The sequence below is a fragment of the Peromyscus leucopus genome, chromosome 4 (genome assembly GCF_004664715.2).
Source record: "Peromyscus leucopus breed LL Stock chromosome 4, UCI_PerLeu_2.1, whole genome shotgun sequence".
Classification (NCBI taxonomy): Eukaryota; Metazoa; Chordata; class Mammalia; order Rodentia; family Cricetidae; genus Peromyscus; species Peromyscus leucopus.
In genome coordinates, this window is record NC_051066.1 from 64,729,025 (window position 1) to 64,752,407 (window position 23,383).

At 34.4% G+C, this 23,383-nt stretch overlaps 1 protein-coding gene and 1 pseudogene across 1 annotated transcript; both read right to left on the bottom strand.

The window, feature by feature from the left end:
• Positions 1 to 637: 637 nt before the first annotated feature.
• LOC114683677 (olfactory receptor 4C15-like) lies at positions 638 to 1,666 on the bottom strand. The gene has a single exon (XM_028857990.1). The coding sequence runs from the start codon at positions 1,571 to 1,573 to the stop codon at positions 638 to 640; it is 936 nt and encodes a 311-aa protein (XP_028713823.1). The 5' UTR covers positions 1,574 to 1,666.
• Positions 1,667 to 19,974: 18,308 nt separating this feature from the next.
• On the bottom strand, positions 19,975 to 20,901 carry LOC114683663 (annotated as a pseudogene).
• Between the last annotated feature and the right edge of the window lie 2,482 nt (positions 20,902 to 23,383).

Below are 23,383 nucleotides of genomic sequence, written 5' to 3' on the forward strand. Positions count from 1 at the left end.
TTCTAAACACATGTGAGTACATGTGAAGGGTAAATAGTATGTGTGCCCATTAACATTGATACAGAACCAAAAGAAGTCACTGGCTATAACCACCTTTTGCTTTCTACCTTATTTTCTTAAAACCAATCTCCATTGAACCTTGAACTCACTGTTCATCAGATAAATTCACAATGAATTTAAACTCTGGGATCACAAAACTCCTGTGCACCACTACTGAATTAAAAATGTGCTTCCACCATGTTAGCAATGGCATAAAAGTTTCTGGAAAGTAATTTGCAAATCATCATGTTGGCATATCAAGTTCCTTCATCCAATGAGAGTAGAATATTGTAGTGGGTAGCTGTTCCAGCTTTGCCCTGGAAGTACTACCCCCATTGAAGCTTCTGGCAACTGTCACACCTAGAAGGGGGCCAAGAAGGGGCTCTTTAGACCTGAGATCTGGAAGTGCTGGCTGTCTTGGTTCCTGGATCCTGGACACTGGATGTAGACCAAGCAGAGTTCCCCAGAGAACACCACTGGACTGCACTTCACCTCTCCTGGACCCTGTAACCTATCCTTTACTTGTAAGTTACCCCACAAAATAAACCTCCCCTTTAACTATGTGGGGTTGCCTTAATACTTCCACCAATACAACATTTTAAAATTGATCAGAAACCACTTTCAATCTCTTCCACATTTTTCTCATGGCATTCATCATTTCCTTATTTCTGAAAGTGTAAACCATAGGATTGAGCAATGGTGTCAGGACATTGACAAATATAAGCATATTTTTCTCAAAGGACAATGCAGATGTAGGTCGTGCATATATTAATATGCATGGGACAAAAAACAAAAGCACAACTGTAATGTGGGATCCACAGGTTGAGAGAGCTTTACGGCGACCTTCAGAACTGTGTCCTCTCAGAGAAAACAAGACAACACCATAGGAGACAAGCAATAAGGAGAAGATGATGATGCAGATAGCGCCACTGTTGGCAAACACCAAAAGGACAAATATATAAGTGTCAGTGCAGGCAAGCTTCAGCAACGGAAACAAGTCACACATGTAATGATCAATGACATTGGGTCCACATAAAGGCAGCTGCAATGTGAAGATAATTTGTATGATAGAATGCAAGAATCCTCCAGCCCACGATATTGTCACCAAAATACTACAGAGCCTCCGGGTCATGATGGAAGAATAGTGAAGGGGCTTGCAAATGGCCACATAGCGGTCATAGGCCATGGATGCCAGGACAATCACCTCCGCCCCTGTGAAGAAGTGGACTGTAAACAGTTGGGTCATGCAACATTCAAAAGAGATGGTCTTCCTTTCATAAAAGCAGTCTAGAATTATCTTGGGTGTGACAGTAGAAGAAGTGCATGCATCCAGGAAGGACAGGAATGCCAAGAAAAAGTACATGGGGGAGCCCAGCAGTGCAGGGCTGTAGATGATGGTCACCACAATTACTATGTTGCCCCCAATAGTTGCAAGGTAGATCAACAAAAATACAACAAATAGTATTTTTTCCACACCTGGGTTCTGTGAAAGCCCCAGGAGTATGAACTCAGTGACAAAGCTCTGGTTTTGCATGATTCATAAGAAGACAGTGAAAATAAACTTTATTAATATAAAATTCTCAATTACAACAAAAATGATGCTTATAAATTTATAATATCACCATCAACAAGATGATACATCCTTATGAAAATCACCTTGATTGAGTCTCTTTCAACTGAAAACAAAATACTAGAAAACTTCTGAAGGCAATTGTTGTGTAACCTGAAGAACTGAAGCAGAGGTGAATTATTAAATTATTGAAAGTAATCACAATTCAAACACCATACTCAAAGACACTTACTTGTGTGAGTGGTAATAAATAGCTCATCTTTGAATTATCAGCTTTTGAAAATCTGCCAAGTTTTCTTTAAGAGAAAAATGAAAACAATATTGAAACTATAACCTAGATATTAACCAACAACCTGAATATATAAATCATGACTGTAATCTTCATGGAATGAGACAGGTCTGAGCAGCCTGCACTGACTTTTTAGAGCACTGCCTTATACACCACTAGAGGAAGAGCAAAGTGTGCTTTTGGGTACACACAAAACCTTGGCTACTTATTAACCTTGCTTCACACTAGGAGGCAGATTGTAACCTCAAATGAATTATTATTCACAAAAAAATTCTGTAGGAAGTGTCTAGCACTACAAAAGATGAATATATTGAAAAAGTTAAAAATTTCACTTCTACTTCATTTTGAAGTGTGACCAGATAAATAAGGAAAATAGGCTGTCATCATCACACAAATACCAAAAAGAACAACAACAACAAAAACTCATAAATCATAAAGAAGCAAACACAGAAAATGTTACTGTCCAGGTCTCAAGCTCTTAGTCAACAGTATGTGACAGAGGTTATTGTTATAATTTTTATGTATTATTATATATGTTATATAAAGTTATATATTATAATTTTTATAATTGTTATTTTTACAATATTATGATCTAAGTTACAAGACCAAACAAGGAATGATACACCTGGGATTTTAAGTAACATGTGCTCCAAGACCCTTCAGGTCTCTGAGGAATCAACTTGTTGAACAGTGAGATTTTTTTTTCTTAGTTATAGCTGCTAGTGGATATATATGTTATGATGGATATTCTTTCTGTTCTCTTCTGCATTAACACGAAAGCATCTTCTTATGTTCTTTATATGTTAATGATGTATCATGACAGGGGAAATAGTAAATGTTGAATGTTCAGAAGTATATGGACCAAAAACTCAACATATGAAAATTCATAACAACATATATCTGCAGAATAGAAACCATTCTCTGAATTTGAATTAGACTCTTGAGACTTAATTATTTGCTACTTAATTATGTAATGTTTACCTGTTAAACAACTATTGTTTGAAAGGTTGATAATAAAAATAGTTGAAAATTTGTGTGAAATTATTATAAAATGTTCATAAAGTGCTTATATGCCCATCTTTAAGAACTATGAAGAAAGTCAAATTGAAATTGTTAAAATGTTACTCATAGTCACATGATCTAAAAATTCTACATGCAATTCATTTACTTGAAAAATCTATCTGTCTCATTCATAGGCAGTTCTTTAATAGACACTAAGGTAATACTCCGTCTTATGGAATTATTTCCCTCCTTATCATGACTTCAAAGAGCATCTGTTGCCTTTCTTGTCTAAACAACTGAAATCTCTTAATAAATATGACCTTTATTTGGAGGGATTCCAAATAATTATATATATATATATATATATATATATATATATATATACACATATATATGTGTCCCTATACATATTTGCTATTTCAAATCTCTGAATAAAAATAATGCAATTTTATTGAAAATGTGATAATTTTGATGACTGCAATGTAAAAAGAACAGAAATAGCCAGTCAGTGGGGGCACATGCCTTTAATCCCAGCAGTTGGGAGGTAGAGGCAGGCAGATCTGTGTGAGTTTGAGGCCAGTCTAGTCTACAAAGTGAGTTCTAGGACAGCCAAAGCTACACAGAGAAACCCTGTCTTAAATAACCAAAAAAAAAAAAAAAAAAAAAAAAGAACAGAAATAAATTTACTTACTAATGAGTCTATCATGTGATGCTGCTTGTATTTAATTTTAAGCAAACAACCATTCCAAGATGTTCTCAGAATAGTTACTCACTAGAATCTATAATCTGAAATCTAAATCTTTTCAGCTGCTACTACCAAAGAAACAGGAATAAACTAACCTTATAATGTCATTGGATCAGACAAACGTTATTTATGATAGACTGGGAAAATCACTATACAATTGCTGTCTAGCCATAAAGCAAGACGGACAAAGAACTGTAGTAACTAAGAAGACCATAAAGCATGGTTACCCTGCATGAAATGTCAGAGGAAAACTCAATATCTCTTAATAGGATGGTATTTGTACAAAGAAGAAAAACTGGCCGGGCGTTGGTGGTGCACACCTTTAATCCCAGCACTCGGGAGGCAGAGCCAGGCGGATCTCTGTGAGTTCAAGGCCAGCCTGGGCTACCAAGTGAGCTCCAGGAAAGGCACAAAGTTACACAGAGAAACCCTGTCTCAGAAAAAAAAAAAAAGAAAAGAAAAACTGTTACAGAGTTATGAGATATTTTTCCTCAAGTCTAGATCCTTATCTTTTTCTCTGGCACAGGTCAGGATATTTTATACTCCTAAAGTTCTGTAATCTTTCAGTTTCAGTTGTGCAAATAAATTTATTTGGAAGGGATATCCAAAGTCCTTTCATGAAAATAATGATAGAATTAGAAATGTAAGAAGAGATGTGAAATAGAGATTACCCACAGAAAGGCAGATAGAAGATCTTTACATTCTTCCTTTCCTCCAAATCCAATTCCTCAGTATCATGCCCAGTTCTATAGTAGACCACCTCTGCTGCTTCCAAGTCCTTTCTGCCACTACCTGTAGAAGATCACAAAGATCTTCTCCTATAGCCTCCTTCATCATCCCATCCCATTGTCTCAGCCACAAACTCCCAGAGACATTCCCTAGTAACCCACTGTCCAAAGGAAAGAGCTAGGCAATCTTCACTATCCTTCTTCCCTTTGAAATCCAATCCGCCAGTCTCATCCCAGCTCTGTTTCAGGATACCTGCCTTAGCCTCTCTTCCCTCTGTGTCCTCATTTTCATGGGCTTATGCAGATCCTGGTGCCATACCTGGCTTTTTCCCTCCTGTGGACTCCCTTCGACACCTCCTTCTAACTCATTCCAATTCCTAATACATAGAAACACATTCTGTCTCAGAACTTTTCTTGGTGTGATGTCAGAAGCATTCTTATCAGGCAACCCACAGACACTCTTCTAAGAACTAGAGAGGGCAACAGATACCAATGAAAGGAACACTCATCCAACAAAGAAAAGAAAAAAAAATATATTAGGACCAAGAATTACAACCATCACAAACATAGATGCTTAGTCCCCAAAGTAAAAACAAATTCAGTAATAGCCATCACAGTTTGTCCCCACTAGATCCCAGCAAGCCCTACTACAATAGGCCCTAACAATTGCAATACAGTTGAAACACAAGACAAAGACTTGAAAAATAGCCTCTATGAATATAATTGAGATCCTCAAAGAGGAAATGAATAAATCCTTTCATGAAATCTGTGAAAACATAATCAAGCAGTAGAGTGAAATGAATAAAATAGTAAAATACCTGAAAGTAGAAACAGAACTAATAAAGAAAATACAGACAGAGGGAAAACTCGAAAGGAAAGAGTTAAGAACTCTAACAGGAACCTCAGAGCCAAACTTGACCAATAGAATACAAGAGATAGAAGTGTGAATCTCAGGCACTGAAAACAAGATGGAAGAAAGGGTTACCTCTGTCAAAGAAAATATTAAATATGAAAAAATCCAGGAACACATCATTGAGGAAATCAGAGACACCATGAAAAGACCAGATATATTCATAATATGAAAAGAGGTAGTAGAAGAAACCCAGTCAAAGTCACAGAAAATATTTTTAATAAAAACATAGAAGAAATTTTTCCTAACCTAAAGGAGGAGATGCCTATCAAGGTTCAAGAACCATATAGAACAAAAACTAGGCTGAAGCATAAAAGAAAATCTCCACAATATATAATAATTCATAACAACATAAAGTTCAAAGAGAACATTAAAAACAAAAGGGAAAAAAAAGACCAAGTAATATATAAAGATAGAACTATTAGCATAACAGCTGATTTTCAAGGGCAGCTATAAAAGCCAGACAGGCCTTGACATGTTCTACAAACTCTAAGAGACCAAAGATGCCAGCACAGACTGCTATACTTAGCAAAAATTTCAATCACATTGGATGGAGAAAAAGGCATTCCATGATAAAAACCACATTCACGCAGTATCTATCTACAAATACAGCCCTTCAGATGGTGATATAAGGAAAACTTCAACCCGAAGAGGTTAACTACATCTACAAAAATATAAGGAATAAATGATATTAGCACAACAAATCAAAAGATGGAGGGGAAACCCACACTACAACAACAAAATAACAGGAATCAGCAAACACAGCACATTGATAACTCTCAATCATTGGTCTCAATTTCCCAATAAAAAGACACAGACTAAAAGAATGGATTTCAAAACAGGATCCATCCTTCTGTTGCATTCAAGAAACACACATTAATATCATGGATCACTTCAGGCTAAAAAGATGGAAAAATAGATTCCAAACAATTAGTCATAGGAAGCAAGCTGTTGTATCCATTTCAATATCTGACAACATAGACTTCAAACCAAAACTAATCAGAAGAGATGGGGAAAGACACTTACATACTCATAAAAGGAAAACTTTACCAAGAGGATATTTCAATTCTTGATATCTAAGCATCAAACACAAGGACACTCATGTTTATAAGTAAAAGCTTACAGCTTTTACACATTACAGCTTAAATCACATAATGACACTCATACAGTAGTAGTGGTGACTTTAGTACCCCATTCTCCAACAGAGAGGCCATCTAGACAGATACTAATCAGAGTCATTCTGCAGCTAGCTGACATCATAAGCCAAATAGACTGAAAAGATATTTAGAGAAAATTTCACCCAAACACAAAAGGATGCACCTTCTTCTGATCAGCTCATGGATATTTATACAAAACTGACCACATATTTGGACACAAACAAGTCTCAACAGATACAAGAAAGTTGAAAAAATACCCTGTATCCTATCAGGTTACCATGGATTAAAGCTGACTATCAACAATAATAAACCTTAAAAACTCATAAAAACTTAACAACTCACCACTAAATGAAAAATGGGTCAAAGTAAAAATTTAAAAAAGGAAATTCAAAAAGAACCTTTAGGACTGTACAAAATTAAACACAACATGCCCAAACTTTTGGGGTACAATGAAGAAAGATCTAAGAGGCAAATTCATAGCACTAAATGCCTTTATAAAATATGGAGGTCTTATATTAATAACTAAATATAACACCTGAAAGATCTAGAACAAAAAGAAGAGTCAATACATGAAAGGAGAAGGTGAAAAGAAATATTCAAACTTCGAGCCAAAATCAATAAAAAGAAAGAAACAGACAAACAAAAATACAAAGAATCAATAGAACAAAAATTGGTTCTCTGAGAAGAAAATCAATAAGATTAACAAAACCTCAACCAATTTAACTAAAAAGCAGACAAAGAGAATATACAAAATAACTTAATTAGAAACACAATGGAGGATATAAGATCATGCATTGAAATCCAGAGAATCATAAGGATATACTTCAAAAACCTGTGCTCCATCAAATCAGAAAATCTGAAAGAAACTGATAATTTTTTCAGAATATACTACCTACCAAAGTGAAATAAAGATCAGATAAGCAACATAAACAGGCCTATAATTCACAGTGAAATAGAAGTAGTAATTAAAGTCTCCCTAACAAACATTTTTATTTTCTATACATCTAAGAGAGGACTAATATCCAAAACACATAAAAAGGTGGTATCAAGAAAATAAGGCAATTAAAAATGTATAGATCTAAACAAAATTCTCATAAGAGAAAACTCAAATTTTTCAACAGCCTTAGTCGTCATAGAAATGAAAATAAAAACAACTTAGAGTTCTCATCTTTCATCAGTCATAATGGCCAAGATCAATAAAACAATCGGCAGCTCATATTCTCAAGGAAACAGAATAAGGGTAACACACATCTGTTGTCCATGATACTGTGGATTTATGCAGGCACTATGGAAAACAGTGTGGTGGTTTCTCAGTATGTACTTTAAGAACCATCTATACCACTCTTGGGTGTATAACAAAAAGATGCTTCATCCTTTATCCTACTACAGAGATACTCATTCAACCATGCTCATTGCTACTCTATTCATAATAGCCAGGAATTAGAAACAACCTAAATATCCATCAATGGATGAACTGATAAAGAAAATTCAGTACACATATACAATGGAATATTACATATTCACTGAAAATGAAATTAGCAGGTAAATGGATGGAACTAGAAAAGTCATCCTGAGTGAGGTAATCCAGTCCCAGAAAGATAAATATGGTATGTATTTTCCTACATGTGTATGTTAATTGTTAAGTCATTCATAAGCATGCTATAATCCATATAACTACAGATGTTAGAAGGAGAGTGGGGTACTAGGGGTATGTGTGGTGTTGGTTGGATCTCCCTAGAAAGGAAAAATAAATTAGACAGAGTTGGGTGGATAGAGGAGTATTAGAGAGACTAGAATGGACAATAAAAATGGGGAATTGGAGGGTCAAATGGGGCAGGGAAGGAATATCAAGAGGGACAGCTAAAACTTAGGGCCATTTGAGGAGTAGTATTGAAAACTAATTAGAAGCCACTTCTAAAAATATATATGTATATGACAGTGATCTAAATGATCAACAAGTAATGGGAGAGACAGAACCCTAACTTTTCTCATCACCAAATGAAACTTACAGTTCTAAGAATGTTTACATAAAATGAAGTTTTGGGCCATAGGGGTCCCATGGGAGACTGCAAATACATCTGGCTATTGCCAAGACATTTTTTTTCTCTGCATAATCTCATGGTGAGGGCCCTATTGCAGAAGACAACCTTTACAGAACTCATTGTACATGAGAAGTTGTCTGTTGACAATAGAGCCTTCTCCCCTTTGTTCTAGTGCCTTTGGTTCAGGAAGGTACTCTACATGCTGCTGGCATGTAGCGAGGGAACTTGGAAGGGGATGGAGGGAGAAAAGAAAGGGAGGAATTATATAATTACATTTTATTTTGAAAAAATAAAAAATTAAAGATAATAGTTGAAAATTTATACAAATATAAATAAAATATATTATTTAAATGAGACAAACATTTTTCTTTCCCCCTCTTTACCTTGGCAAATGAATACTCAATAAAGCATTGACAGAGTATCAAGGAAATCCATGTGAAATACAACCCGAGTCCTCTGTTTCATGTTATTTTTGTTAATCTAAAAATGGACTAGAGAAAACATTACTTTGAAATTAAAAATTGTTCAGTTTCTAATGTTGGATGAGCTAGGTTATGATCAAAATATCTTGTACACATATGTAATGAAAATCTCAAATGAATAAAAAATACACTACAAATATGGTTAAAAGACATACTAGATGTGTGATAACCATGTTCCATAAACCAATTAACTACAGCTCAACATAGATAGACTTTATTCCTGTGGTGGTGAAAAGAAATGATGTATCCTAGGATCGATTAAAAACTCATCCTAGGATGACTATGAATTTATGATCATCCTACCTCTGCCTCATAATGTTGAGACCATAAGCTTACATGATTACATTCAGGCAAATGCATGGATCTTATCATAATATCAAAAAAACTACTTATTAAAAAGATGTGCGAAGATTGACATCAACATTTTATAAAAGTGCCTGTCTGTCTGCCAGTGTTGAATCAGTCAATAGAAAATTGTATTTTTAAAGTATATGTTGAAAACTACTCCACTTACTTTGATGTTGCTTCAATGGAGCAATGTTACAGATTACATGTTGAAAATAACTGTAGAAGCTTCACAATGTTTTTATTTTTGATACAGGATGCCAACCCCAGAATTTTATTCTAAAAATAAATGAGACAGCTTTACAATATAATATAATGTAGTATCTAAAAACTGAGAAATGAGAACAATGTAAAACAGTCATAAGAGTTAAGGTAGGTAAATAGGACTATTACAAACTACTATCACATAGTTCTATAAATAAAACTCTAATTATATGATATCAAAGGTAAGGCTTTTTACCAGTTTTATAAGTGAGAAAAGAAGAGGAACATGAATCACCATTCATAGTTATTATAAATATACACTATTTTCTAAACGGGAGCTTAAAACCATAAATCCATTAGTGCCAGAATCCAGCTCTGGATGACGGCAGGGTCTAAAGTGGGTGAATGCAAGAGAATTGAAGGAGAATCCAAACACAGGACAGTTCTTAGGTTTGTTTTACGGGAGATGGACAGAGAGGAAGTTCATCTCGGTATGTCAAGACCTCCTCTGACAACCTGAATCTCCCACAGGTTTCATTTATACACAAAATCATTTCCTCATAGATTTTAATCATTGATTACAAAACATTTTCTAAATTCTTTCTTGATTACACAAGCATGTCGAAGTAAAAGAAGCAAAAAAAGCAAATAGCAAATTTCATGAGAACTAAAATCTAACATTATGATAAGATTTTTTAACTCAATGTCTTTTTCTTTAAAAATTAGTATCATAAAGCCTTGCAGTTACATAAATACAAAACAGGATGTCTCTAAGTTTGACTAAGTCAATAGACCAGAAGTTATTTCCTACTACCTGCCGTATCAAGCTTCTCCTGTATCATTCTATTGATCTACTGTAATGAATATCTGATCTTTCTAAGCAAAATCTAATCCCTCAGTCCCTTGTTTAATTTTTTTCTTTTATATCTGATGTAAGACCTCCATCCTTGATTTTTTCAAAGTACTTTGCTCTGCTCTTTATTCTTTCTACAATATCAGAAAAGGGAAAAGGCCTGATCTGACAAGTCTGCTCAGGAAACCAGGAAGTTCACCGAGCTAGAATGTTTCTCTTTGTGTCTTTGTCATAAACTCTTGTTTCCTTATGGTCTCCATCATTATTATACTCCTGCAAAGTATAAAAGAACATCAAGATTCCTAAAACTGCTTACTTTGCCTTCAGGAGAGTACCTGAATGCTTGGCATTAAGTTTTGTTTTGTTTTGTTTTGTTTTGTTTTTTAGACAGGGTTTCTCTGTGTAACTTTGGAGCCTTTCCTGGAACTCACTCTGTAGCCCAGGCTGGCCTCGAGCTCACAGAGATCCACCTGCCCCTGCCTCCTGAGTGCTGGGATTAAAAGCATGTGTCATCACCACCCATCATTAGTTTTATATGTCCATGCTAGTTTTGTGTTTCTGAGGCAGAACATGAGAACCTAATGATTCAGCTATAGTTTACTAGCTTCTAAATTTTCCCTAAGTTTTTTTTTTAATGATTTTTTTCCAGATCCTGTGTCTCATGATTACTAATACCACTTAAGAAATAAGTCTATAAAAGACTCATTTTTTTTTTTTGCTGCATAGCTGATTCTCCTTGAGAGCTACCATGAGTTTTATTCTTATTAGCATCAGCTTCTATGAAATGTTACATTATCACAGCTCTAGCCTTCAGTGAAGGACCCATAACATCAAGGAATTCCAAACATTAAACATGCCAAAGGCACAGGCAAGAGTTGTGCAGCAAAATCCACCAAGATCAGTGATGGGTCAGTCCAAATCATCCAAGCACTGTAGCTTTGTCAGGAAGTGCCTCCAATATGCTTAGCATAGTCACATTAGTAAGACATATACTGTTATTCTTATTAAAAAACCTGAAAATTAAACACCAAGATAACATTCATAAAATCTAATTTCTTTACAATTTCTGAAAACAATGTCAGATTTTCAGTCCATCCATCTGATTACCAAAAGTTGAAGTAATGAGTTAGCTTAACAGGCATCTTATGTGGACTATTTAATTATATCATAATCTTTCCATTAACAACCATATATTGGACTTGACCCTTTCCCAACCCATTGCTCTTTGGTTTCAAATCCATATTCTCATTTAGGAACAACTCACTTTCTCTTTACTTATCGTAACATATTCCATGATCTTTTAAATATATTTAATATAAATGGCTACTGTTCTTACAGATGATGGTAATTTATTGAAGTTTTATGTGAAATTGTCCCGCATGTTAAATTCTATAAGTCTGACATATTTTTAAATTAAAGTTACTGTTTACCAATAAAAACTTCATTCCTTATGTTTGTAGCTAACCAGGTTTATTTTCTTGACTTTCTGGAAAATACATTCTCTTTTGATTACTAATCTTTTCTTTGTCCATAGTGTTATTCTAGATTTCCCTGCATGTCTTAACTTTACTTTCCCCACTATCTAAACAAAATGGGGAAAGAGATTTCCTCTTTCTTTTCATGTCCTTCCTGATTGATTTCTTAAATTACCTTTGATGTCTTAGTGATTCTGCTCATCTTAAGAGAGAGAACAAGACAAACTTCTAGCTCTAAGGGTACCAGAGCTTCACCCACTTTGTTTTCCCAAGACTTCAGTGAAGAACTCTAATGCTTTGAGAAATTGAAGTGAATATGATTAAGTCTGAAGACTTCACTTTGTGAGTTGTGTCAAACTTTCTAAACTTATGCTCTTTCTGTGTAGCATTATTAGTGTATTTTTGCTAAATTGGAACATTTTATAGTCAATTTCCTTAGCTATTTAAGATATAGTAATGCTTCAATTTATCATGTTCTTATTTAATTATTCTTCATACAACTTCAATGCATTCTACCTTTCAATGCAAGCAGAATGGTGAGTTACCAGTTTATAAATGATATGTTTAGATAATCGAAGTATTGTTGAGGGATAATGGAAAAATAATTTTGTGCTGCATTTCTAAATGTTTGATTTTAATATAAAGTTGAAAATATATTTATTTTCATTAACCTTGGAAAAATGCTTAAAAATTATTGGAAAGAATTTTCTTGGATGGATAAATAGATGGAAGGAGTTTGTGTTGTGTTCTTACAACAGTTATTTAAGCTCCATGGACACTTGAAAATTATTTATTATGAAATGTTATTTTCTGGTATCCTCACATTGCAATTTATTAGATTAATAAAACACCAATTTTTGTCACAATATTTCTACTACTATAAGTAATATGATCACCAGGGTCTACAGAACTCTTACAAGAACAAATACTTGTGAGGTGAGTGGGTATGGTTTTTTAAACAGAGTAGGCCTCACACAATTTTCGAATGTTAAATACACAAATTAAAAATCCTTCATAAGGGCACATGACATGCTTACTTTGCCTCACCGAGTGTGATTTATATAAAAGATTTGAAGATAGCCTCCTTTTCTTTCAGTCTTGATCAAGAGTGTCTGCTTGTCTCTGACTCTTCCTTCCACATCTAAGGGAAAGTTCTGAGAGTGAAGATGGAGGATGTTACCTCTGCTTCTTGAATGCTGTGTTCATCATTGTTGCTGAACAAACTGTAAGGAAGGATCCAAAATATCCCCCTAAATGCATCTGGAATTTAAAGAGGTTCTTGGAGACATCATGAATCTGTGAGACTAATTCTTAGTTCTCCCAGGAATTGTAAAATTTCTGACCCCATGAGATTCTAAGAATCAATTTTGTGGAATTTTCCACTTGTTACAAAACTTACGTTGCTTCCATTTCCATCCAAAGTTATGTTGTGTTCTTTTCAATTTAAAGGTCATGTTTGATAATAATTTCATGCATATATCATGATTTTCAGAAAGAGAAGACTATTTTTATAATGGATGTAACACAACGTCTTTCCAGAATTTTGTTATATAATGCTTTCTCTCAAAGGTGTCCATTAATCATTATGTAAGGATATATGCAAAGACTGTTCCCTAACAAAAATATTTGATTTATAAATGTATGTGATGTACATAATAATAGTGTCCTGGCTAGTTTAATTCAACTTGACACAATATAGGGCAGTAAAAAGGGAAGGATTCTCATTTGAGAAAATGCCTCCATAAGATCTTCCTGCAGGCAAGTCTATAACACTTTTCCCAGGATACAAGCAGTATGAAGCCAAATTCTTAGATAAAATACCACATAAAACCATATGAGTTCAGTTTCTGATATATTCCTTACCTGTCTCATGAATCTGAATCTCAGAATGGCTCATCTGTACAGGTTAGTTTCCATAGTGCCAGGAGGTGTGAGGTAAGCTATCAGAGAATAAAGCTAAGCATCAGCCTCACCAAAGTTTGGTTTCAGAAGCTTGACTAATTACTGATGTGATAAACAAATATCCACAGGTACAATAGTGGCACAAATGTTACACAAGTAGCCAATGGCTTACTGGTTGTGTCTAAGACCTGCTCTGCCAGAGGGAACCCGTATCTCACACTTAACAAAGGAAATATCCAGTGATTGGATGGGTCATAGGCAATATGGGGAAACCTATTATGCTGTTAAATGAACATAGTATTAAAATGACTCCAAATTACTTATCATTGTACCATAGACTAGGGCAGTTTTCAACTCTCATCAGAGAAGTTTGAAATTAGTGAATGACAATTAACATATGCACCTACAAATGGTCAATTTGCAAAGACTAAGACAATGGGGAGAGGTGAAGTGTTGAGTCCTAATGGGATGTCTACATCACACCCCTTACCACAAGGCTCAGAGACCACCAAGAAAAGTGTGTAGGAAGATTGTAAGAGCCAGAGTGATGATGAAAATAAGAAAACTGTTCTCCAATCACAGCAGAACAGAAGCACATTGTAAATCCCATCAGTTGTCACACCCTAAAAAAAATCAAGACAGCAAAAATCCCAGTATGGAGGAAGTAGTGAGATGGAGAGCATCCTAGCTGAGGAGATACTCCAATTTGACAGGTGATGAGAGATAGTAAATGAGTTTTCTTTAAGCTTGTGATCCTTGGTAGGTCAATTACTCTCAAGGACACATCCCACACCCATGTTTGAGGAACACAAAATGGACTTGAAATTTTGGGGTTTGTTTTAAGAGGAAGGAAAGTTAGGTGTGTTGGGAGGTTGGCATAGATCTGAGAGGTGTTGGGGTGATAGACAAGATTAAATACATTGCAAACACATTACATGAAATTTTCAAAGAGTAAAACATTACCTGATTTAAAAAAAAAAGAATAGTCCCGATCTTGAGTTTGTTGCTTACTTCTTTTCTTTTTGCATGTGTGTGTGTGGGGGGGGGGGGGGTATGTGTGAAAATTTATCGTAGTCCAGGCTAGGCTTGCTGTAAAGAAATCATCCTCCCATCTCAGCCTCCATTTGCTGGGATTACAGGCATTAGCCAAAACACTAGGCTTGAATCAAAACTTTAAAAGTCCGGTGTCTTTGGGTTTGAGGACTTTTTCTCTTTCCATGATATCAGAAAGTTGGTATGCACAACCTGTTTACCATAAGGAACAGAGCAGTATGAACAAAACCTTTGAAGTTGCTCTTAGGACCCCATTGGATAGGGAAAATACCTATCACTTTGCTCCACTCCCCAGATGAATCATTTGATGGTGTTTCATACTCTATTCTGTTTCAGGTGACATTAATGATATAACTGTAAGCAACTGTTACTAACAATATCTGTGTCTCAGTTTCAGCTATCCTGAGCATCTCCTATTTTATACCTTGCCTTTCTTGTACAATTCTCCATTATCTGATTCTGCAATAAATACAGGGTAGAAATCATGAGCGATGGCAAAAGTAATATAATAAATATATTTATATTTTAGGCATGTGTATATATTACACATATATTAGTACTTTTATGATAGATTCATGTTAATAAAAATTGATACACTTCTTTCATACCTTCAAATATTGTGATTTTCCGAATAAAAAGATCTAAGACTCACATTTTGGATTTGTGGTTTTCAGTCAAGAGGAAAATTTCTTTCCAGTTTTCGTGGATGACTTTGAGTGTGAGTACTTAGTGGTTTCACATTTATTGAACCTCTCCATATTGTAGCAGCTTTCTTCTACTTTCCATTGAAGCTTGGTTTACTTGTTTTCATCATAAATACACTCACATTTCTCTTTTTCATATCTTTTAATCCTTTTTCATTATTAAAGACTATGTGTTTCGATTTTCTTTTCATCAGGTACTCCAATAACTATTTATTTTTATGTATGTGTGGTGCAGTCATGAGTTTCTCTGTGTGTGCATATGAGTCTACATGCAGAGATAAGAAGTTTTCAATGTGGTCTCTTCTATTCCTCTTCACCATCCTTTTTGAGATAAGAGATTTCCCTGAACCTCAACCTCAACTATTCAATTAGGCTCACTGCAAGTGAACTTTGGGAATACTCATGTGTCCATCTCCCCATCACTAATATTATATAGGCTTGCTGCACCATTCTTGGGTTTTCACATGGAAGCTATGTGTCTGAACTCAAATTCTCACACTTTACAGTAAGCACTTTATCAAATGAACCATCTCCCAGTTCTAAGATTTTGTTTCACATTTTTACTGAAGTTAATCAGGCTACCATCTTTTATACTTTTTATGTTTACTGATGGTAGAGGATGAGGAAGAAAACAAAATAATACTATTTTAACCAAGAGGCAGATATGGAAGAAGGATTACAGGATATGAGAGATCATGGGTGTGGGGACAGGGATGGCAAGAATATCCCGAGAGATAACTACCAAAGCTTCTTAGCAAAGCACTGTTTAATTTATATTTTAAGGAAGTATTTTCTGAAATACCTCATTATTTTAATAGGAAGGCATGCCTTTATGGCCTACTTTTAGATCTTTATACATATTTCCATACTCATATTAACACTCAAAATGTATTTCCAAAATGTTCTATTAAATCAGCCAGACATTTTGGCTAATGCCTTTAATGTCACCACTGAGGAGGCACAGGCAGGACCATCTCTGCAAGGTCTAGACCATGTGGACTATGCAAGGGTCCAGGCCAGCTAGGGCTATATAAGTGAGCCTAATTCTAAAAAGCCTTCTTTAAATAACTGTAGCACATAAAGAAATTTCCTATTAGCAAAATGTTACAATACTAAAACAATTTAATAAATCTGAGCAAACCTAAACAAAAGCAAACACAAAATAAAATAGAAAACTAAAAAAATCACAAGCTAAAATTTAATCTTTGAAATACTATGACTAAAAACATAAATAAATGAATGCTAGTAATTATTTCTCAGCTAAAATTTTTGATTTTTATGAAATATCATTACCCCAGGCCACAACTGAAAATTTGCAGTTAAGATCCTAAATAATGTTTGAATTCAATATATAATTGAACAGAGTGAATCTTTTTGGTTCCTATGTAATAGTGAGAGTAATGTTTTATTTTATATCTTATTTTGTTCCTACATTGGAATCACAGCTTCATAAGGCAATTGAACAACCAGTACCAAACCTTTACTTCCTCAATTAATGCTTAGGATCTTAACAATAAGAATATCTATGTGTAGGGAACCAACTTGACTGTGCAAATGTAAATGAACAAGGATGACACTATTGAACCTTCCAAACTGGTTGCAGAAAAAACCCACAGGCTTAAACTCTATAACACAATAGGCAACTGAGGAAGCTGGGAACAGAAGAAGCAGTCTTCCCTAGGAGGAATACATCAACTTGTTTACCTGTGACAAATAGTCAACCTTGAAAAAATCCATACCAGTAGCACTATAATAATGGGACAGGTTATATTTTGGTAGTATATTCTTATATATGTATACATATATGCATGCAATAACAATTAGCAGTTTTCTGGGGGGAAAGGAGGACATAAATTTGTAGGTAAGGGGTATATAGGAGGATTTGGAAGTAGAAAAAAAGGAGAAAGATTGTAATCAAATTTTAACCTCAAAATAAAATAGAAAAAGAAGCATATCTGAGTCAGATAAGAGACACAGAGACTACATGGGAAAATACTGGCATATCTAAACTTACAACACATTTGATCTCATGTGATTCATACACATTTTTCAGATACTGCTTTTGACCTAAATTTTAATTTTTCATACATTTTCCAATGATAAATCAATAAAATCCCATGAATTTTCTTTATGTTAGTATACTTTCATTCAAGAACCAGTATTTAATATTTTTGACTATAGAACTCAATTGGTGGTGTTGATTATGAAAGGAAAGGATGTCAAATAAAGTGAATTCCTTGCAAATTACACTCAACAATCTTAATGTAATGAAATATAACCATGAAGTTATATAAAAATGTATAACTTTCAGTTATCTTCCTTGATAATTATTTGAATGTTAAGTACTTCCATGAACACATATAAAGTTAATAAGATCATAAAATGAATTGAAATTATCTTTTCAAAAAAAATTATTTTTTCATTGTTATAGTTTTATTATTTAAAACCAGTTTTAAAATCTGATCATATTCTTCCCCTGTATCAAGTCTTTTCAGATCCTCTTTCTACCCCTCTAATTTTAAGTCCTTTCTCAAAAAAAAAAATATATCCAAGAAATACTGGCACATGCCTTTAATCCCAGCACTTTGGAGGTGGAGACAGACTGATCTCTATGAGTTCAAGTGCAGCTTAGTCTACAGAGTGAGATCCATGACAGTCAATGATACACAGAGAAACACTGTCTGAGGGAAAATAAACTATGAAAACTTCGAATTGTGAACAAACAAAAGCACACACAGAAAAACTATAGAGTCCATTATATGTTGGTCAACTACTCCTGAATATGAGGCTGCACTGAAGTGATTGATATACCATTAAAGAAGATACCACTCCATTAAAGAAGACTGACTTTCCCTCTGCCAGCAGATATAAATGACAGTTCATTTATTAGCCTTTCCCCTGGTGACTAGGTCTTCTTCATTCATGCCTGCATTCCTTCATTCATTTTTAACAAAATACATTTAAATAAGATAGAGCAAAACTATCATATCACAATAGGACATGACAAACCAACAGGAGTAAAAGAGCCCAAGAGAAGAACCAGAGACTCATTCTTTCTGACACTGAACTGAAAAACATAATATATACACAGAGGACCTGGTAAAGACACAGGCAGGCCCTGTGCATGTTACCTCAGTCTTTGGGTTCATATGAGCTTTGCTCATGTTGGTTTGGAGGGCCCTGTTTCCTTGGTGTCCTCAATCCACTCTGGCTTCTAGCCTCCTCTTCTGCAAGATTCCCTGAGCCTGAGGAGCAGGATTTGAAGGAAACATCACATTTAAGGTTGTGTGTCCCAAGGACTCTTTCTCTCTCTGCATAATGTCAGGCTGTAGGTCTCTCTATTTATTTCCATCTACTGAAGGATAAGCTTCCCTAATAGTCAGTTAAGGCACTGATATATGAGTGTAGCAGAATATGAATCATTTTATTGCTATGTTTTTTTTATTTATTTATTTTTAAAACAATCTGGCTTTACCCTAGGTCCCTAGGCTAAAATCTGTTGTTTCTGGATTAATATGGTCACTATCTCAACATCTTACACTTGGTATTGATGGAAAAATAACGTCCAAAGTCCTCTTTCTTTGTACTTGAACAGGAGGTACTTATGGGTATTTCTCTATGAAATAAGGTAACAGAGCACATTGAAGTAGGTGATGCAGGGGCACCTAGAGAGGAGGTTCTGTTTTTGCTCTTCTATCTGTGTTTTGTGGTTCTGAGGTCTCACAATGTAGTTTAAAAACCTGTTTTACCTTAGAATATATTTCAATTTTTCTTTTCCTAATTTCAAATAAGCCTTTTTTTCAGTAAACTTCTTAACTGAAAAAATAGTGTGAATACCAAGAATTCTAATAGTTTCAATTCAAACAGTCCCTTCTAATACTTCACTGGATTCAGGAGAACATAAAATTGAACAGGTTTTAATTACCATGTAATAATATAGAGCAGTCAATTCGAAGTGAATACTTGCACTCAGAAACATTTTTCCACCCTGATATTGTTTTATATTTTATAAACTGACATGTCTTCAGAGTGAGTTCATGAATGTCATACCTGTCTGAATCAATATTAGCATCTTTATCCTTTGCTTTTAGTTTTCTAAGTGTAAGTTGTTATTTGTGTACAAATGTATATGTGTTTCTGTTGTGTGGTGTGAGATATATCAATGTATATACATGAGTGGTGGATGATATTTGTCACTATGCACATGAACATAGAGACAAAAGAAAGTACTGACTATGAATATCTATGCGACTAAACCTCATTACTGTATGCCAAGTTGTCCACTAAGCCTGGAACTCTGTTAGGGAGGATTAATGGTCTGGTGGCCCATGGGATCTACTGGCCTCAATCTTATGAGCATTGTGTTAATCGTGCACTGACATGGCTGGCTTCTGAAATGGGTTTTGAGAATCCCAATTCATATCATAATAATTCATTAGCAATTAATCTTCAGCACTGAAAGTATAATATTTTATTAGTTATCAATGATCACTATTAATTTCCACATTTTCCTGATGGTGTTCTTCATTTCCTTATTCCTGAAAATGTATGCCATAGGATTGAGCAATCGTGTCAAGACATTGACAAATGTAACCATGTATTTCTCACCAGAAAATGGCCATGTAGTTTATGCATATATTAATATGTATGGGACAAATAACAAAACCACAACTATAGCATGGCCTCCACAGGTAGAGAGAGCTTTACATCAACTTCCAGAGCTATGGGTTCTCAGAGAGAACAAGACAGCTCCATAAGAGACAAACAGTAAGAAGAAGATAATGATGCAGATGGAACCACTATTTGCAGACAACAAAATGAAAAAATGTGTGTCAGTGAAAGCAAGATTCAGGAGTGGGAATAAGTCAAATATATAATGATCAATGATATTGGGTCCACAGAAGGGCAGCTGCAAAGTAAAGATAATTTGTGTAACATAATGCAAGAATCCCCTCTTCCCAGGTTACAACAAGCAAAATGCCACAGATTGTCCTGTCTTGATAGAAGAGTAGTAATGGGGGTTTGCAAATGGCTAGATAGCAGTCATAGGCCGTAGCTTTAGGGACAATTGCCTCCACACCAGTGAAAAAAAATGGACAGTAAATTGTTGTGTCATGAAACATTCAAAGGAGATGGTCTTCCTGTCATAGAGGAAGTCTGCAATAGGCTTGGGTGTGACAACAGTAGAAGTACATTACATCTAGTAGTGACAGGAATATCAAGAAGTACATGGGGACTCCAGCAATGCAGGGGTAGAGATCATGGTTGCCACAATTATTATTTTATTTCCAACTGTTGCTAGTTAGAACAACAAAAATACAACAAACAGTATTTTCTCAATATTTGGGTTCTGAGAAAGTCCCAGGAGTATAAACTCATTGACAAAGCTCATGTTTTCCATGATTCTCAAGAGGGAGACATAAGCAAAATGTGTTCATGTAAATCTGCAAATATGATAAAAATATGACATAGAAGTTTCTGGTATTTAAATCAATACTGTTGAATTCTCATACAAAATTAAATTAATTGATCTTATTACCACTATGAATAGAATACTAGAAAAAATTCTAAGATTATAGTTGTGTGATATGCAGAATTGAGGCAGAAAAATTATTGATTACTTAAAAATAATCATTTTTTGTTATTAATGTTGACAGTATCTATTTGTGTTAGTAGAGAGAAAGTTTATCTTTCAAGTGCGCATTTTCATCAATATCTGGGAGATTTTTATGTTAAATATTAAAAGGCAATTTGTAACTATATTGTAGATGCTAAAAAAATGCTATAACTTACTATTTTGTCAGAAATTCAAATTGTATAATGCAGGAGTGAATAACCTGCTGTGACTGGTAGGAGCATTTCCTTATCAGCCAACAGAGGAAAAGGCAAATTACCGCAGAGTCCTCATAAAATCATGCTCATATTTTAAATATCTTTAAAAGTACAAAGTAGATTAGAACTTCAAATAAATCAATTTATTCTTCATAATACTGAAATAGCTGTGGGGTGTGTCAGCACTACACATGATGCATATGTTGAAAGTGTTATAATTTCTCTTTTAATTCATCATTTTAAAACATAATCAAAGGTTTATAAAAATCATGGTATTGTCATAGCATCAGAGTAAAATTAGTGCAAAAATATTGGCTGCTACTCACAACTCAACATCCTAGTCAATATAGGAGGCAGGGTGATTATTGTTTTTCTATTTATGTAAGAGTTATAATAAATATTTAAATTAAAGAGAAAACATATTAACCCGGGAATTTTAGAGACACAGGCTCCCGTGCCCTCAGGACATCGTGAAATCAACTAAGTATGAGGGTGTTTTTTCTTAGTGAGAATTTTATTGCACTGCTGTTCGATCTAGTTTCTTCTCTATAAATATTAAAGCATTTTTTATGTTGTCTGTGTGTGAGTGAAGTATATTCATAAAGAGAAGAGAGTAAATGATGATTCAGAAGGTGATGGACCAATCCCCTATACATGAAAATTTGTAGAAACACATAGTTAAAGAGCATCAACTTGTTCAATATAATTTAGGCCCTTGAGGATTAATTAATTGGCTCTTTCTTATGCAATGTTAACTTGTTTAAGAAAATACTATTCTACAAGACATTATTTAAAATTCACTAAAAAACATATTCACAAATAGCTTGTATGCTCATCTCCAAGAGTTAGCAGAGGCTCAAACAGAAAGAGCTAAAATGTCACTCATGGTAACATTTCCATAATAAGGGAAATTTATTAACTTGACTAACCATAGTAAGGGAAATTTATTAAATTGAGTAAGACACAATTGCTTTACTCATTGACAGATCTTCCTTAAACACTACATAAATAGTCTAGCTCTAGCATATGTAATATGAAGTCTGTATCCACTCATGAGCTAAAACCAAAGCAAAGACAGGATATAAAGAAATTCTATGAGTGACTGGATCAGATAGTGATCAAAAATGATAGACAAAGAAGTCAATTTACCTGTTATCATTCAGGGACAGCACAGAAATGCCAGAGAAGTACAGTGAATAAGCAAAGCACAGGGCATGCTACATATGCATGAAATACCATAATGAAACTCAGCATTTTGTACAAAGATGACACTTAGAAATAAAAAGGAAAATGCTCTAGACTCTTGTATTCAGATCCAGATCCTCACCATTTTTTGTGACACAGATCACGTGACTTTATGACACTAAAATTCCATAAGATTTAGATTTTGATTATAAAAGTGGAATTCAAGAAAGCTTTTATAAAAATCACATAAAAATAATGATGAAATAATAAATGTATTAAGAGAAGTTGAATATCAAAAATAAGTTTTCCCATAGAATGACACAGAGCTGAGATAATAATTTTAGTTTTGAGTCTTACATTTGCATAGCCAAAGCTCATAAGGGATTTTATTCATTTTTATTTGCAAAGTAAACTGCTTTATTTCATTGATTGCAGGAGGCTATGATGGTTTCAGTACACAATGATTCTAACGGTCTTAATAATCAATGGTACAGTTCTTTGGCCCCTGTACTCAAGAGCATTTCTGTTTCAGATAGCTTTCTTGGAAAAAGGAAACCGACTTGAGTGGGAAGTTCCAATGGAACAAAGCCCAATGTAAATATGAACTAAATCTTAGCTTTTTGTTTTATATTCTATTTAAGATGCTCCATAGTTCTTAATTATTGACAGCATCACTTCTACATTAAAGTAATTTCTAAAACATAAGTTAAAACATCCACAGTGGACAGTACAGTGCAATCATGATATGTGGTCATAGTGCTTATGATACTATCATTTAGAAGAAAATTGGCTTAAACAAGAGGTGTAGTCTGAATTGAATCATAGAATATTTAAAAGATAATAGCTGAGCCAGGTGGTGGTGGTGC